The 17,851-nt window shown below is 39.3% G+C and overlaps 1 protein-coding gene across 1 annotated transcript in view; it reads left to right on the top strand.

The window, feature by feature from the left end:
* Nucleotides 1-3,646: 3,646 nt before the first annotated feature.
* Nucleotides 3,647-17,851, top strand: part of GPHN (gephyrin) — a 142,398-nt gene continuing 128,193 nt past the window's right edge. The window contains exon 1 of the mRNA XM_018571950.1: nucleotides 3,647-3,817. Coding sequence (XP_018427452.1) covers nucleotides 3,647-3,817 — 171 coding nt within the window. The remainder of the gene's footprint in view (nucleotides 3,818-17,851) is intronic.

The following is a 17,851-nucleotide window of genomic DNA, read 5'->3' as shown; positions in this document are numbered from 1 at the left end:
TTTTAACTCATGGAGTGCTGGTGACCTATTTCTTCAATCTACACTAGGGTGGGCGCCCTTCTCTTTTGTTTGCATTTAATAGCTGTTCAGAAACATGATGAATGTAAGTGTTTGGCAAACATGTAAAGCAGTGCTTTGCTGGGCAAGGCATATTTGTCTAATCTGGATTCATTATTGAAAAAAAGTTTGAGAGTTTAATACTACTGCAGGTAATTGCCATTGTATAAATAGTTACCATTTTGTAGGGGCATGTATTGACTTATGGTTAAATGGAGTGACTGCTCTCTACACACCAGCCCCTGATGAACGGTGAAACATGTTAGGTGTAGCCTCTGTAAGAGATGTTATTTGAATGTTGGACAGTGTGTGACTACTAAGCATTACAACATTGAGATCCACAGTTTTTAGTACCCTTTTAAACTTTTTTAATGTTTAATAAACGTTTTAAATGATTCTTGTACTGCTTGTCATTGTCATTACATGCACTATTATGAATAACTGCTGAAGAAGCAGTTGATCCCTTCTAATTTTCTAGTAAGTCTGTATTTCATTTGAGGTGGAGGATACGGCTTATCTTGCGCACCAGGGCAGAGTTTGCACTGACAACGAATTGCTGCCAGTTTGTGTTTATGATTTTATTGTGGATGTGTATATTCATTTTGTATTGCAAAAGCAGCTATTGTATTTTAGCACCAATTAAGGGTGGACTGCAGAGTTTTTCCTGTTTGTTTTAAAATAGGCCTTGATATGTCATGATAGGTGAGCCATGCATTCTGTGAATACATTTGTAACTATAAAGGTATTTAAAAAATACACAGATTAAACCACTTAGGTATTTTATAGAAGGTCTGGAAAATAATATTTGTGATTCAGAACTTAATGAAGCCTTCAGCAGTCATTTATGAGAAATGGTCGCTAGCCTTTTTTTCTGTAGAAATGTATGTTCATGATCAAAGGTAGGCATACCTACTCTATCAATATAATACTCTTAACAAGTTTTACCACATCCTTTATAAAATATGTGTCTATCTTAGATAATCCTTCCACCACTTCCCATCAGAATTGTTGATTTTCAGGGAAATTTATCCTTACAAGAGATCAGAAGGGCCCAGTAACTACATGGATCCACCAAAATGCTATCACATAAGCTTGTTTGCAGACATATTTGTTATATGATGCATAAAGTAGCATAGTAATGCATCCTTCCTCAATATTGTTAAATAGGAATCGAACTGGCACAGTCACAAAAAAAGTGTGTACTACACCAAAGAATACAATGTTCCAGGATAAGAAAAATGGCAGATAAATGCTACCTGCTGGGCTCTAAAATCCTTTTTTGGGTCTCCTTTTAGGACCAGAGAGTTGCAGCAGCAAAAAAGTTATCCATTTCAGGATTTTTTATTTCCTCTGATAACCTCAATGCCTTGCTGCTTATGCTGCTTTTGAGATGGAACTCCAGCCAAAACCTTCATTCTCTTTTTTTCTCTTTTGATAGAGTAGTGAGGGCTAGAACCTCTAAAGTCTTGTTATTGGTGTGTCTTTGCAGGAAAAATTACTATTTCTGTCCCAGTAACTACTTTGTTACCAGAGTGAAGTGAAATCTCTCAGTGAGGCAAAAGACAGCAACAAATGCCTGATATAGGATCTAACCCATTCTCAACTGTGTCCAAAACTAGAAAAAAAGGATTTCTTGGAGTTACACTTTTATGCTGCTTGTGTAAACAAGTGCTAGCTTCTCTTTTGCCTGAACATTTTTGAGCAATATACACATACAATGTGTCTGAAGCCAGATACACTGTGCTTTGGTTATAGGATTTCAAAACCTTAAATAATTAGAAACAATAATTAGAAATAAAGAGACTCTAGAGCTTGCCTCATTGCCTAGTTGAAAATTGTGTCTGTATGTTAGAAAATGATCTGTTTAGTTACAGTATTTTTTTTTACCCAAATAACACATATACAATGTGAAGTGTAAATTATGTGACAAAGATAGGCTGTTTGTGTTTGTAGCACAATTCCCCACCAACCCATCTTCAAGCAAGAACATTTTAGTAAAGAGCAGCCAATAAAGGCAGCCCCGCTTCAGTCAGTGAGACCAAATATATCTGTAGAAAACATAAACCAACAAGGCGCTTTCCCTAGTGCTGATAAAACTTTATTATATCAAATGCATAAAAACAATCAGAAATGCTCACAAAAGCAAGCATTTAGTGTGGCTTTCTTGTAGTCAAAACTGCTACAAACAGCTGCAGCTCCAAGGAACGATAAGCCTTCAGGAGTAACACCGACACTCTGCTCACGTCACATAAAACTGCTGCTGAATGCTGACACATTTCCGGGGACATGCCCCCTTTTTCTGAGCGATTCAACCTTAGCTACCAGTGAACTAATGAATATTCTCATTGCCAATCACAAGAAGACATTGTGGTTGCCTAGAAACGAGTGGCCAATCAAGAGCAAGTAGGCATCTCTCTCCACAGCCATAACCTGCCCACACCCCTGAATCTGACAAACCATTTGGGGAAAACCTTTCCCCCACTGCTCACTCTGCCCACTTTGACCGAAGACAGGAGGCTCACCTCTAGCAGTTGGCAGTCCAGAGCGATTCTCGGCCGTCCAGTGTGCACACACAGACCTCAAAAGGAAACTGCTGTGAGCACCAATCCAGTGCATGACAGCTCACAGAACCAGCAATCACTAGCGGATTCCTATAGTTAGACACATACACACAGGATACAGAGGACACCACTGTTATCACCGATCTGACAGCCAGATCTGGACATCACGGCTGACACCTACAAACGCCACTTATATTGTTGTATTGGGCAGATTGTAAACAAATAAAAGTACACATTAATATTGGACAAATACAGTGTAACACACTCCCCAGCTACTAACGTAAGAGGTGTCGCACTTTGTGCTATCAGCTCTTGTTGGCCCCAGACTTTGAGTCATCCCTGCCATACCTGGAGGGGTGGGAGAGGGAGCTGGGTATCTCTCTTTCTCCGTATGAAAGAACTAGAATAATAATGCTTTCCTTGAAGTCATCCATCAGCAGTAGATACCAGGAGTCGGGGTACAAGATTCTCACCCGATGGTATCGGACCCCAAAAAAATTACCAACGATTTTCCCTGGAGCGTGTGGCTCTTGCTGGAGATGTGACTTCTCCCCGGCAGACATGCTGCATGTGTTCTGGTCATGCCCATTATTACTACCTTTCTGGACTCAAGTACATACAATCGCTCAAAAAGTTACGGACACACCGATCCCCATGACACCTTCCTTCTACCTCTTGCATCATAACACACACTCTCCATCAGCAGTAGATACCAGGAGTCGGGGTACAAGATTCTCACCCGATGGTATCGGACCCCAAAAAAATTACCAACGATTTTCCCTGGAGCGTGTGGCTCTTGCTGGAGATGTGACTTCTCCCCGGCAGACATGCTGCATGTGTTCTGGTCATGCCCATTATTACTACCTTTCTGGACTCAAGTACATACAATCGCTCAAAAAGTTACGGACACACCGATCCCCATGACACCTTCCTTCTACCTCTTGCATCATAACACACACTCCCTGAAGGGGTACAAGAAGTCGGTCTTAATTCATCTCATTAATGCTGTACGGGCCTGTATTCCGGCAATGTGGAAACAGGTTACCCCACCTACAACGGGACTGTGGTTCAGCAAGATACGGGACATTCGACACATGGAGGATCTCACTAGCTCTGTCAAAGGGACCGGGGCCCAGTTCGGAGCTACCTGGTTCTGGTGGGATGAGTTTACCTCCACACAGGAGTATTTGGATCTGACGGTTTAGCACTACCTGGTGGACGGGTTACCTGACCCCTTCCCTCTGCCCCTCCCTTTTCCCTGCTGCTCTGCTACCCCCCCATTTCTGTTTCAAGACCCCCCTCCGTCTTTTCTTTTCTCTCTACCTATCTTCTTTACTTCCTATGCCTCTGCGATTCTGTACGACCCTACGTATAGTATGTAAATACTTACCTCCCTAATTGCCGCAACTCCGGTGAGACTGCAAGAGTCCAGTTGCCCAACACACACCACAGTAAGGGAGCCTGGGCACGGAATATAAATTAGATCCACTCAGGATGGACCTGAACAGCTCCTCTCATTCTTACGGTGAGCCACTAGATAACTAGGCAATTGAGTTGCACTCGAGAAAGGCCCCCTAGGCAGTGGAGTCCGGATGGTCCACAGGCTGAGGTGTGGCCGACGGGGCTAATCATCCTAATTGGCCCTAGGGTTGTGACGAGTACATTTGCAGTTATAATTATAATATTGTTTGAAGACGTCTATCAGTTGCACGCGATCAGTGGCTGCGTCCACTGCTTTGGTATTGGAAATTGTGTCCCTTACTTACTTTCTGTTGCATGTATTCTTGAAAACCTGTTCAATAAAAGAATTTATAAAAAAAAAAGAGGTGTCGCACTTCCCTGTGTGATGATCCGGTGCCGGGTTTTACCTCCTGTCCGAGCTGCTCGGCTTCCTGCCAATCCACTCTGAACCTCTCCATTAAAAGTCCAGCTCACTTGTTCTGAGACGTTCGAGCAACGTGTCTTTACACTCAGTCGAACTCCCTGTTTATTGCATGCCTTTGAAATCCCTATCACCTACCTTGTTCGCTGTGTGTCTCTGGAATCCCTCTTGCTCCCAGTGAGATACTGCACATCCAGCAAGTGGATTGTTATCATCATCCTCTTCAGTGAACCCTTGCACCTGTGCTTACATGTGTGTCTGTCCTCGTGTGGCTGCCTGTTCCATGCGGCCTCACTCTTCAGTGTATCCCGGATTACCGTGTTGTTGCTGCCTCCTCTCACACTATTATTTAGACTTCTACCCTTGTGTCCCTCAGTATCAAGAACCACTGTCTGTGTATTGGCTTCACTTCTGCCTGCTGTTGTAGCCAGCACCTCTGTGCTGCAACTAGCCTCTGTGTGGTTGTGCTAGAGGACCGCAACCTGGAAGGTGTCCAGCACGCAATCATCCTCACCATTAGAGGCTTTGTCGAACACCTGTTATCTGCATCCCAGACACCATTTTTTGCACGCTATATTTTGTAATTTTGTGTGCCCTGGTCGCCAGACCGTGACAGGAGGACAATTATCATTTTGTTTTAAAACATTTATTTGCTATTTTATAGCTTATAGCATATTTAAGTGATGTAGGATCAATAATTGTTAACTTATCAATTTTTAATGCATAGTAGGCCATGGGAATATTTATTAGTACACAGGTAGCTTAGGCTGAATTGCTCTGAAGAAGGGGGTGTGTCCCCAGAAATGCATCAGTATTCAGGAGCAGGATTATGTGACACAAGCAGAGTGAAGGTGTTACTCCTGCGGGCTTATCATCCCTCATCTTGAAGCAGCAGCTGTTTGTAGTAGTTTTGACTACAAGAAGGTCACGCTAAATGCTTGCTTTTGTGAGTGGTTCTGATTGCTTTGAAATTACAACAAATACACCTTTAGAAATTTTATACTTTGCCTAGCTTACTTTTCTTTGTTTCCCCATTCTTCTCACGGTGGTCATTTTTTACTAAGGGTAGATTAATATAGCTCCCTTTACTTCCTGGAACTCCGGCACATGTAACTAGGACATGTGACCATGCACATCTTCTCAGTGGAGGAAAATACATTTCCCTGAGATCTTGTGAGATTACAGATGAGATTTCCCAGGATGCATTGCTTGGGCACAAATTACATCACTAATGCCCATGAGGACCAGGAAGTGCAAAAATAGTAATTGTAAGTAAAAGCAAAATATGTTTAATGAATGTATGTTTAATGAATGTAAGGTGATTTCATAGCTGCATGCTGATGTGATTTTTTAGTGAAAGGGGGTAAAAGTCCACTTTAGTAAAGCACGTATTAATACTACAATTAAATGTCAATATATGTATGGGCTTGCTTATACTGCCCAGTAGGGTAAGCTATGAAGATTAATTCATAAGACCCAGTCGGGATAAATATGGGCATTCCCACAAATCCCCCCTCCCCCCCATGTGGATCATAGTTCTCTTGTATGTAGCAGTAACATATACTTGCAAGGTACAGATAAGTATTAAAACAAATGTCAGTTCATGCTGTATTACAGATGAACACATAAAGAGGACAGGAATTCAAGTTTTTGTTACTTCTATGTCACATAACATACCTCCATCTAAACTTATTTTTTACATGCTATCCGATCATGCTTTTAGTTAGTTTATGTGCTTCTGTTTGTGTTAATTGGAATCCATTGCTTTTTAACACACCATACCTGCTGTCTAGTCTGAAAAATTCAGTGATATTTTTTATTGCAATGCCAGGATGCTGTGTGTTTGTCTGAGCCATAGCAGCTCTGTTCATATATCACATGACTGTATCTATTCTAAAGAAACAGGCTGATGAAACAAATCACACATTTTTCTTCCAGGACATTTGGATTGCTGCCCCCTCCTTTTCTCAGGTTGTATTTTTGACTTTCCGTTTCATAGATTCAGTGGTTTGACTTCCTCACTCTTCCATACTGATTGTTGTAGTGTGTATATTGTGTCATTGGTCTGGAAACTAGCACTTTCTGATTCTGCTCTTATGATGACTTACACGTTTCTTTTTTGAACTATGTATACACTCTTCATTGTGTTTACTGAGTAGAAATGCACATTACCCATAAATCAACATCACCCTCAGCCAATCTTCCAGGCATTAATCTGCACAATTGGTTGTCTGTCAATACCAAAATTTTAACTTGCTCCTGCCTTGCCACACACTGTACACATTAATCAGACAATTCTGTCTCTTTTGTCTGTATTTATACATGTTTTGGGTGAGATCTTCCTAGCCTTAGATCTTACTACAGGTATTATTAAAAGTTTGTTGCATTTACCTTCAGATTATGAGCACTTGTAGGTTTATTTATATGTGTATTAAATGTCTTAGCAATATGCTTGCTGTTAGTATTCTGTATTTTGGTTATATGCTGAAATGTATAAGGCTATATATAACCAAGACCTGCCAATCACTTGTTTTTCACTTGCTTTGTGTGTTGGTGGTCTGTGTCATATGAACAACGAGTTTCCGGCATCTGCTGTCATAGCCTGCTTTGCTGTTGTGAGTCTATGGAAATCGTTGTTTAAACCAAAATGTTCATCATAAATCCTACAGTAATACTGTGTGCATAAACATTCATCTCAACTGAGCATTTTCATCAGCATCTTTAATTGAACACCTTTTTATGGGTTTCTGTTATAATATTTATCTGTGTAGTTATGGTTTTATAATTGTGCATGCATGTCCAGCTCTTAATATACATCACTGTACCTGTATGTCTTAGAAATTGTGGTTTTAAAAATGTTTGTATTACTTATGTTTATCTGTATGTGTTTTAAACACAAAACATTTAGGAAAACATCATATTGCATAGGAAGTGTGTACATTTGTTAATTATACATTTGCATAGCTTGTTTTAAAACTTGCAATGGCAAATGTTTGTCATCTTTGTTGCTTTAAAGAATCTAGAGTATTTCTAAAAAAAAAAAAGGATTTTTGAATCCTCATACAATAAGTTGTGAGAATACAGGTGAAACTCTGAAAATTAGAATAGCGTGCAAAAGTTAATTTATTTCACTAATGCAACTTAGCCGTCTACCAGGAGATTTTGGAGCACTTCATGCTTTCTTCCACAGATGAGCTCTATGGGGATGCTGGCTTCATTTTCCAGCAAGACTTGGCACCTGCCCACACTGCCAAAAAATGTCTGAAATTAACTTAATGTCTAAATTAACTTTTGCACGATAGTCTAATTTTTCGAGTTTCACCTGTATGTACTTTAATTGTCTAATCATATGAAAAGCAAATCCAAGTTTACTTATTTTATCTGCAAATGATTGGACAGTTTATTGTGGGGAGATTCTCCACCACTTTAGAAAATCAGCCAAATGCTGTGGATAATAAAATGAACTGTGAGATGCTAAAACAAAACTATAGATATATTACAGCTATAATAGGGCAGGCAGGTTGCATCCTATGGTGCAGTTTATCATCATTATTATTTTTTATGTTATTATTATTATTAGGAGAAAGAGGATAAAATGCATTAAGGACATTCAGAAACATCCTTTTAGTCTAAAATATAAATTGATTCATATGGTCTACCAAATATATAAAAAAATCCAAACCTAAATAGCCATTCAGCGTAAAAAATGTTGCACATACATATCTTCAAAAACTAAATTGCTGTATCGTAGAATGATTCATAGCATTATGTGTAGACCTTATTAACGCCAATTCCTCCTACAAGATATCTGACATGATTTGACATTTGATTAAGAAGTCTTGTTTGTTTAGATAGCATTTCAAAATTATTGACTTTTTTGTCTTATTTGGCACTTTTTGCACTTCTAGACATCATGCAAAAGAGTAATACAAGATTAGTGTCGTCTATGTTATTTGAGTTTGCCTTTGTCTATATAATATTTCTTGTAACTCAGTTTCCTGTTTTTTTCCAGTAAAATGTATAGTCTAAATTTCAAAAATAGATCTGTTGGAATCTCTATATAATTACATATAGTTTAAGTAATAGGTAAATTAGCAATTGTGCACCAAAAAATCGCCCTTAAAATTCATATTGTTAAACAACATTACCAGATTTTGCTATAGTCAATGTATTTTATTAAAAGGTGTCCCTAAACACAGTAATAAACAGATGGGGATCCAAAAAACTAGCGGCGTACGCTTTACAATTGTACAATGCGCTATTAAAGCCAGCAGAGCACAATAAAAATTAATGGCCTGTCAAAGTCACATTCCTGCTCTTCTTTAATCACCAAGTTCTTTCTGCTTCATTAATCATAGCGAGCTCTGTGAAGTACCACAGAGTGAAGATAGCGATACACATGCTCCGTTAAATAATCAACCCTATATTGGGGCCAATTTTGTCTGAGGTCTAAAGTGACACTTAACTGAGGAGTTGCATGTAAAAAATATTAACTTGCCTTAACTATTAACAAAAATGTATCTTATTTGTGTATCACTCAGCTGTAGATCCTCAAATCATCTCGAAATTGGTGCTGACACTGTCCTTCCTTCTGGAGGGTGGCTGTTTGTTTCCCATGGTCCCTGTGTGTGTTGTAAAGTAGCCACCACTCCAAGCTTGCTCCTGTGATGGACTACAATCTCACATTTAGTTTACTAATTTGTACTGAGCTTGTAGTTTATCATGGGAGTGTGCTTAAAGCAGTGGCTACTTTACAACACACACAGGGACCATGTGGGGACAAAAGTAGCCACCCTCCAGAAAAAAAGAACAGTGTCAGCATGAATTCAGAGATGATTTGAGGATCTACAGCTGAGTGATACACAAATTAGACCCATTTTTGTTAATTGTTAAGGTATTTGAATCCATTTATAAGATTTAACTCCTGAGTTTAGTTTCCCTAGAATCTACCTGTGGCAGATTCTAGGTAGTATACTAAAAATCTATACAGCATTTAAATTAATGTGTGTTTTTTGTGTGGTTAAAGAGGACTTTCATCCCCCTCATTGTGTAAAAAAATTTTTTTATCCCCTCTTACCTTTTTTACTAATTTATCCTCAAACGTACCCAAACACCCAGAGGGGGATTCATTAAAACTGGAACAGACCGAATCTGGAGCAGCTTTGCACATCAACGAATCAGCTTCCATCTTTCATTTTCAAAGCTTAACTGAATAAACAGAAGAGAGAAGCTGATTGGTTACTATGGGCAACTACTCCAGATTCTGTCTGTTCCAGTTTTGATTAATCCCCCCTCCCCAGTTTTTCCAGCAGCATTTTGTTATTCACCGCTCCATTGCTGCACACCAGGTCCCGCTTCTCCATCATCCTTTTTGCCGCCATCATGAGCCAGTTGTCTCTTCCTGGTTCCTGAACAGCTGACCCCCTGATGACGTGTGCCAGATCTACCTTCCTTCACTGCTGCCTTATAAGCCGGAGGTGGCAGGAGAGGGATTATACATCATTCTCACCTAGGAAAGAATGGAGGCAGGGGGCCGACTAGACTGGAACTTTTGGAAAAAAAAAGAAGTAGAACCCCCCAATAAAATACAAAAACAGCACGAACAGCGCTCTCGGATCGGCCTGTAGGGAGGATCGGGATGCCCAGGGTATATGCCCGACTCAGGCTGGTCTGCCATCCAAGGATGCTCGTCCACGGTTGGAGAGAGGTGAATGGTGAACGAGGGGAGAGATGGCAGAGCAGGGACTACATCCGTGTCCCCACTGTGTGAGATCCAGGGGGTGTAAAAGAGACTGGGGGGCGTAGCGTCTGGCTGGGCTGCTGTGAATGCAGCTGTGGATAGGAATGCTCAGTCTGTGTTGGCCCGGGTTGGAGCGAAAAGCACGAGCCGTGATAACGGCAGTGGAGGGGAACCGACAGGGCGGCAGATGGTCGAGTCAGTGATAATCAAGTCGTGGGATGGAGGATGTCGGGAGCAACGCGTTTCGAGGAAGCACCTCTTTTTTAAGCTCGGAAAAAAAGGTATACCAATAAAAACCAGAACAAGTCTTTTTTTTATGAAGGGTCTGCAAATCAAATTCATTTGTTTTCAGCACCAGCATTTAAATTTTTGGCCACTGCTAATAGTGCAGGTTAAGGTAAGTATGCTTCTGTAAGGGTTACTTTAGTGTTTGGGGTTAACTTGGGGATTAGGTTGGTTTTTGATGCCCGGGTTTAGAATGTTTTGTTTAAGCGTTACGATTGAAAGGCTTATGTTATGTTTAAAGTGACACTAAACTCAGGAGTTAAATCTTAAAAATGCATTCAAGTACCTTAACTATTAACAAAAATGTATCTTATTTGTGTATCATTTGGCTGCAGATTCTCATACCATTTCTAAATGTGTGCTGACACTGTCCTTCCTTCTGGAGGCTCGGTACTTTTGTTCTTCATGGTCCCCATGTGTGTAGTAGCCACCACTCCAAGCTCATTTCCATGATGGACTACAATCTCAATACATATTGGTAAACTAAACATGAGATTGTAGTCCATCACGGGAGTGAGCCTGGAGCGGTAGCTACTTTATAATATACACTAGGACCATGGGGAACAAAAGTAGCCACCCTCCAGGAGGGTGCAGCAAGAGGAAGGGAAGATGCAACACTCGGCTTTATCATTTACAAACCATGATCATGTTTTTATTTAGTTTCCCTCTTCTGGCCACATCTTGTCAGATGTGGCTAAATTTAAAAAAATGTGTGCCAACGATATACAGAGGAGTCAGATGACACAATATAACTGAAGAAACATGAACCTACCTCTCTTTTCTCTTGTCTTCTGGTCTGTACAGATGTAAATGTATATGGATATAAAAAGACAACATACATCCTTAAATAGCACATTCTAGTGTTAATTTTTTACTAAATTAGTAGTTCGATAGAAGGAGTGAAGTGTTTACAAAAGGTAATCATCAAACAGGTATACCTAGAGTCATGTGATGTCTAAATACAAACCTGGCACAGGTTAAGGGTTACGCAGGGTTGGTTAACACAGTTTAACTTTATAGTTTAGGTTGAGTGTTAGGGGTTGTTTGTGGAAGGTTAAATGTTAGCATCTGGTCTGTTGTTAGGTACATTTGGGAAAACTCTCAAGAACTCCCAGCTCCAAAAATCAGTGTACCATCTTTACATTTCTATAACAACTGTGTTACAGCTCTAGCCAGTTGCTTACATACCTTATATACTGTAGTCAATGTTACGTCAGTGCATAGTTATGGCTCAGATATTTCAGCTTGCATTTGCAACATTGCTGTTTAGTTCAACCGTGACATGAAGACTGTTGAATGAGAAAGGATACTGTTTTTGTGAAGGACATCTAGTTTTATGATCTCACAATGACTTGGCACATTCTATTTAGCACTAAACCACTCATTAAACTTGGTAAATCATCAGTATCATTTATGCAGCTATGGAAGTAAATATATGAAATATTCACCACGTTTTTCCACTGATCTATGGGTATCAGTAATAGAGTAATTAAACATGGGTCAGTACTATTCAAAAGAACTGTATTCAAACAGTACAAGAAAATCAAATTTGAAAGCAATGAGCTTGTCATATAAGCTTCAAATAATGATTTCTTAGATAACAGGACATTAGAAAACCAAGCAAGCATCCAAATTACCCATAGTGAATCAATATAGCAACTCAAATCTCAAATTTGATTACAGCAAAAGAAAGGTGAGGGTGAATGACAAGACTTGCATGCTGTAGGATGGAATGCAATAATTGGCATGTTTGGCTTTGTTTCCATTTATATGTATTTACATATGCATGTATATCCTGTATATACATCATGTAGTGTTTATTGAATATTGGTGTTTGGATCTTTTTTTTTTCTTTTTTAATTGCTACCACTGTACCGTTGAGGTATATTTAGTTAAGTTAAATAATACAACCCAAAGATAAATTAAAAAAAAAGTTTTTGAAGATAACAAGGGGGACATATCTCGTACAACCATATAGTAATGTGTGTGTTTCTTTCAAAATCTATCGGTGAAGGTTTAAAGTTGCCTTGATTGCGATGCTGCCTTTAAAAGGAGACTCCTGCCAAAACTTTTTCATTTTGGATAAAATGGGAAATTTCCTGCTGTTTTAAAGGGGCAGTAAGTGAGGTTACATTTCCCCATTAGGCAATGACAGGAATGAGGTAAAACCTCCCCAACATGGCATGACTATAAAAGCATGTAGAATGAGAATTCTTCTTAATATGGACACAGACCGCAATAACCAAAAAGGTTTAAAATCTTTCCCAAATTTATCAACATTTATTGAGAAAATATTGTTTCATCTTATGCACCAATTTAGAAAAAACTGTGACTATTTAGTCAAAATCTTTACTGGAATTGGAAATGGAGGGCCCCAACATGCTGAAAATATAAACTTAAGCAGAGAGCTAAGAGGCAGGTAAGGTGACAAAGTGCTAGAAAGCACACCAGCCATGGCAAGGAAAAACCTTTGGGTGTCTCCCTGTGTTCTCGCAAATATCCTTTAGTTCTCTAGCAGACCCAAAAGCTTGGGTGATCTAATATGCAAATTGTGCAAAATTTGGCACAAAAGTATGATGGGCATCCTTATGGGCCAGTAGGGAGACAGGACGGCAAAGGGCTAGTCATTCCTATCATTTTATGCTGACCAGTATTGATTTGCTTTTAGCTCTATTAAAGTGTAGTTTTGTGTATGTCTGCACAAAATAAATACATGCAATAGCATTCAATGCCAAGCAGCAGCAAGCAAAGCAAACATAATATTATCCTGCATTAAAAGAGGAATTTTGGCAAGGGATAAAAACATAATATTACCACTTTATAAATCACTGGTACGGCCTCACCTTGAGAATGCAGTTTAGTTTTGGTCAGCAACCCTCAGTAAAGATGTCCTCAAACTTTAAAGATTCAGAGAAGGGCTACAAAATTATTAAAGGGGATGGGAGGCCTGAGTTAAAGGAGAACTATGGGGTCAGGGCTTTTCCCCATAGTTCTCCTTAGGGTAACGGGAGGACACAAGCTAGCATCCTCCCGTTACCCTGAGCTCAGTATACCGCGAGCTACGGCTCGCGGTATACTGAGACGCCGCAGCCGGAGCGAATCCCGACATCGATGTCGAGATCCGCCCAGCTGCGTCAGTGACAGCTGGCTCTGCCTATCTAGAGGCAGAGCCAGTTGTACCTGCCCCCTCCCCCGTCCGTTCCGCCAGTCAGCGCTGGCGGATCAGAGAGGGGAGGGGGGAATCCTGTCATGGGAGAGAGGCGTGACAGGATCGAGAGGTGAGCAAACGCCGGTATATGTTCGCTCACCTCCCGATCTACTGAGCCGACCTGTGACAGTCTCATTGTCACAGGTCGGCTAGAACTATGAGGTGAGTGAAAAGCACTAACCTCATAGTTCTCCTTTAAGAAGATCGCCTCCAGAAATTGAAACTCTTTTCCCTTAGAAAAGAGGCGCTTAAGAGGCAACATAATTGCAATTTTCAAAATCATTAATGGGGACCACAATATTCAGAATAAGTTGTTTACATCGAGAGCTCTATTGATGACACGAGGCCACAACAAGAGGTTAGAAGAGAGGTGGTTAAATCTTAGACTGCGCAACAGGTTTTTAGGTATGTAGTAGTAGTAAAACTGTGGAATTCCCTTACACAGTCAGTAGTATCCACTGATGGCATTACTAAATTCAAGAAACACTTTTAGATGAGTTTCTTAGTTCACTAAAAATACAAGAATATGGGAACTACTAGAGCCAAATATTTACACGCACGAACGCACGCACGCACACACACACACACACACACACACACACATAGGTTGAACTAGATGGACCTGTGTCTTTATTTTACCTAATTTTCTGTTACTATGTATATCACAATCCTCTGTTCTCTTTAAAAACGTTCATGCAGTTTACCCATGAAATTAGAAGAGTCCTTTAACAAATAGTTGAATTAACATGTATAGATCTTTTAATGTTTTTAGGGCAAGTAACATATAGTGAATCACACACACGATTTAATTCCTTGTTTCTTTACATATTCTCCCAGCATACAGACAATTAATAAAAGATAAACATAGAAAAAAAAGACCACGGTATTTCCAAGTGCTAATATTCTGCAATGAGCAGTGGCATGATTTAACCCAGGTGAACCATTCAGATTTCATCTTAAATATTTATAGATCAGTCAGTATAGTGAATTCTTTTTTTTAGTGGGTTGCAAAAGTTCACCACACTTTGCGTTTTGCTGTAATAAATATGCCTATGTGTGTTGATCCTGTTGGTTTCAGATAGGGGTTTTACTACACTATGACATGCAGCAGGAGTAGTACTAGAAAGTCACTGTGGAAGGTTTACAATATCAAATCTTCAAACCAGTTCTGCGAAGGTAAGTATTAGTCATATGGTAACAAAATTACCCTCTACTCTAAACTTACTATAAATTGGCCAGTCTTCAAGGAACACTGATAGATCCTGTATTAAAAATGTTTTAAACTACTACAGGGGTACTTCGTGAAAATTGGAGCACAATGTAACAGTTTTCATGCCATTCAATTTCTTTGTTTAATTTTTACATATAAAAAAACTAGGGCTCGGGACATTAACGATTAATTCCTTGATTAATCGTTAAACTTTTTGATCGATTAAAATTCTTTTGATCGAAAATGAAAAGACTCGCCTTTCCGCCGGCTTTCGGGAGTCCTGTCGGAGATCCGGTGACGTCACGAACATCAACGTCACCGGACTCCTCCCCCCTTCCCCAAGTGGCTCAGTCGGCTAATGAAGGGAAGGGGAGAGGAGTCCGGTGACGTTGATGTCCTCTCCCCTTCCCTTCGTTAGCCGACAGAGCCACTTGGGCCAGTGAGTTTGCCCAAGAAGCACCAAGCTTCTGTCTTGTCTTAAACTTATATATTTGCACTATGTGGCTCTCCATTAACCCCCTCCCCCAATCTCACTCCCAGAAATGTGCCCATTGAAATTTACTGATATTATGTTGCAATCAGGTCCTTACATGAAATGGAATTGACAGGTGCTGCTACTTCAAATAATAAGCTAATACTTATGTTTAAATCACCCTCAGGGCTTTGCTGTTTTACTATACTATGTAAATACATTTGTAATCCAGCACGTTATTATTCTGAGTTGCCCCACTCAAGCGGCGGCCATATTGAGTGGGGCACGTGAGATTAATAACATGCTGGATTAGTGTGATCCTAGTTCATTCTATTTAATATAGTGAATACGTTGCGCTTGATCTAAGTGAATGTGAATACCAGAGTAAAAAATAAATCATAATCAACACATAAACATCTATATAAATGCCGTAATCTTCTATCTCATTGTGTAATCGATACGTCAGTGTGTAAATGTCCAAGAAATGATTGAGGTATGTGATATGTGGAACGTGTATTCATCCACCCCACAATATATCAATAAATATATGTGTGACAGACGCGCCGGGCTTACCCTATGCAGCTCGGAGTAATCTGTGACAAACAAACAAAAAAATAATAAAGCAACCTAGTTGAAATCCTTATATAAATAACCCGTGGGTCTAGTACTCTTGCATGTGTAAACTTAATCTGGTGAAGAACGATAGTGGTTTCAATACCTAATCATAAAAATATAATAATAATAATATGCACACACTTATTAGTGTCTCGGTGACCCAAAATAGGCAGTGATTGAATCCAAATAAGTGAAATCAGATATATATTCTAATTCCCCTCTTTAGATGTGTACAAGGGGTTAAATAATTATTTTTTTTCTTCTCAAAACAGTCCCAACAATATAACAAACAGGCACACAAATAAACGGAATAATCTCAGCAATGTAACAAGCAGTCAATTTTTCCGATTTTTGCAGTTTATATGAGACGGTATACAAACGATTAGTCTCCTTCTCTAAATGGTATTTAAAGGAATAGTCTGTTCATTTCCCTGATAGATATTCTCCAAAATGTAACCAACCAATCGCTGATTGAGAAAAACCGGAGCGTTCTAAGGTTCTAATAGTCCATCATCTCCTTTGATCTCCAAGTCAGGCAATCAGATGTAATTAAGGGATACAAATGGAGAAAAGGAGGCGAACCATCTAAGTGCAGTATTCAAGTACAGTTTATTTCTTAAAGTATATGAATGCACTTACAGAAATCCAGAACTAATAAAGCTTTTTAAAAACGTGTAGTAGAGATTCGTGTAGTAGAAAATCAGCTATGAGAGGTGAAGACCAAACATCCTTTGATGCGTTTCATAGATTAACTTTCTCAAAAAGGAGTCATGTCATCCCCTCTCACAGCCACCTTTATTTAAACTTGTTTAATTAATTTAATGAGTGCCAGCTGGTTCCCAATTAGTCTCTCCAGCACCAGCCCTCTACATCTCTATGAGAGTCGATGTCTCAGTAAGTTTAATAATTTCTTGGACATTTACACACTGACGTATCGATTACACAATGAGATAGAAGATTACGGCATTTATATAGATGTTTATGTGTTGTTTATGATTTATTCTTTACTCTGGCATTCACATTCACTTAGATCAAGCGCAACTTATTCACTATATTAGATATCTTCTTCACACAAAGTTGCTGCTGGTCCTATAAACTATTTAGCACCCATTCCCAGCGCTGTGAACCTTGGAAGCAATAGTTCATTGTATTACTTCATTGCTGTGCTGTATGTGTATAGGCCAATGTAGTTGGATCTGTATGTGCGTTATAATTAATCAAAATGAATCAATTAAAAAAATTTTGATTAATCGAACACGAACATTTTAATCATTACCAGCCCTAATAAAAACATATCTGGTTGTTTCTATAGATAACTGTTTCATTTTTGCTTTTTCTTTCTTTCTCGGTTGTTATAAATCAGATATTTTTGTTTGCTAATTATTTTACTTATAAATGCATAGAGAACTGGACACATTGCATTCGGTGACCATTGAGGACAGGAAACATACTCTTAGATGATATGTATTAGCTATGCAAAGCACATACATAGGTCGATGTCACCTTGAGCCTGCCTCCCATAATAGTGTGTTTTCTCTCATGCACCCATAGCATGCCCATACTCTCCATGTGTTCATTGTATTCAAGTGATTTTTTAAAGCAATGTATGAACAAGCAAGTAACACCTGTTACAGTATGTATGTTTTGTTGCAGGTTTTGATATAAGCATATAATTATACCCACAAAGTGCCAGCATTGCTTCCAGTGAAGAAGAGATTGAGATATGAAGATTTGTGGGTTCAGTCATGCCTACTGGGGCAATCTTCTTATATAGAATAGAATGTGAAATAACACCTTAAAAGATTTTCAAAAACCCATCTG

Source organism: Nanorana parkeri, unplaced genomic scaffold (genome assembly GCF_000935625.1).
Source record: "Nanorana parkeri isolate BGI_ZX_2015 unplaced genomic scaffold, ASM93562v1 scaffold1876, whole genome shotgun sequence".
Taxonomy (NCBI): Eukaryota; Metazoa; Chordata; class Amphibia; order Anura; family Dicroglossidae; genus Nanorana; species Nanorana parkeri.
Note: the sequence above shows the minus strand (reverse complement) of the source record. Positions and strands in the feature narration are given on the sequence as shown.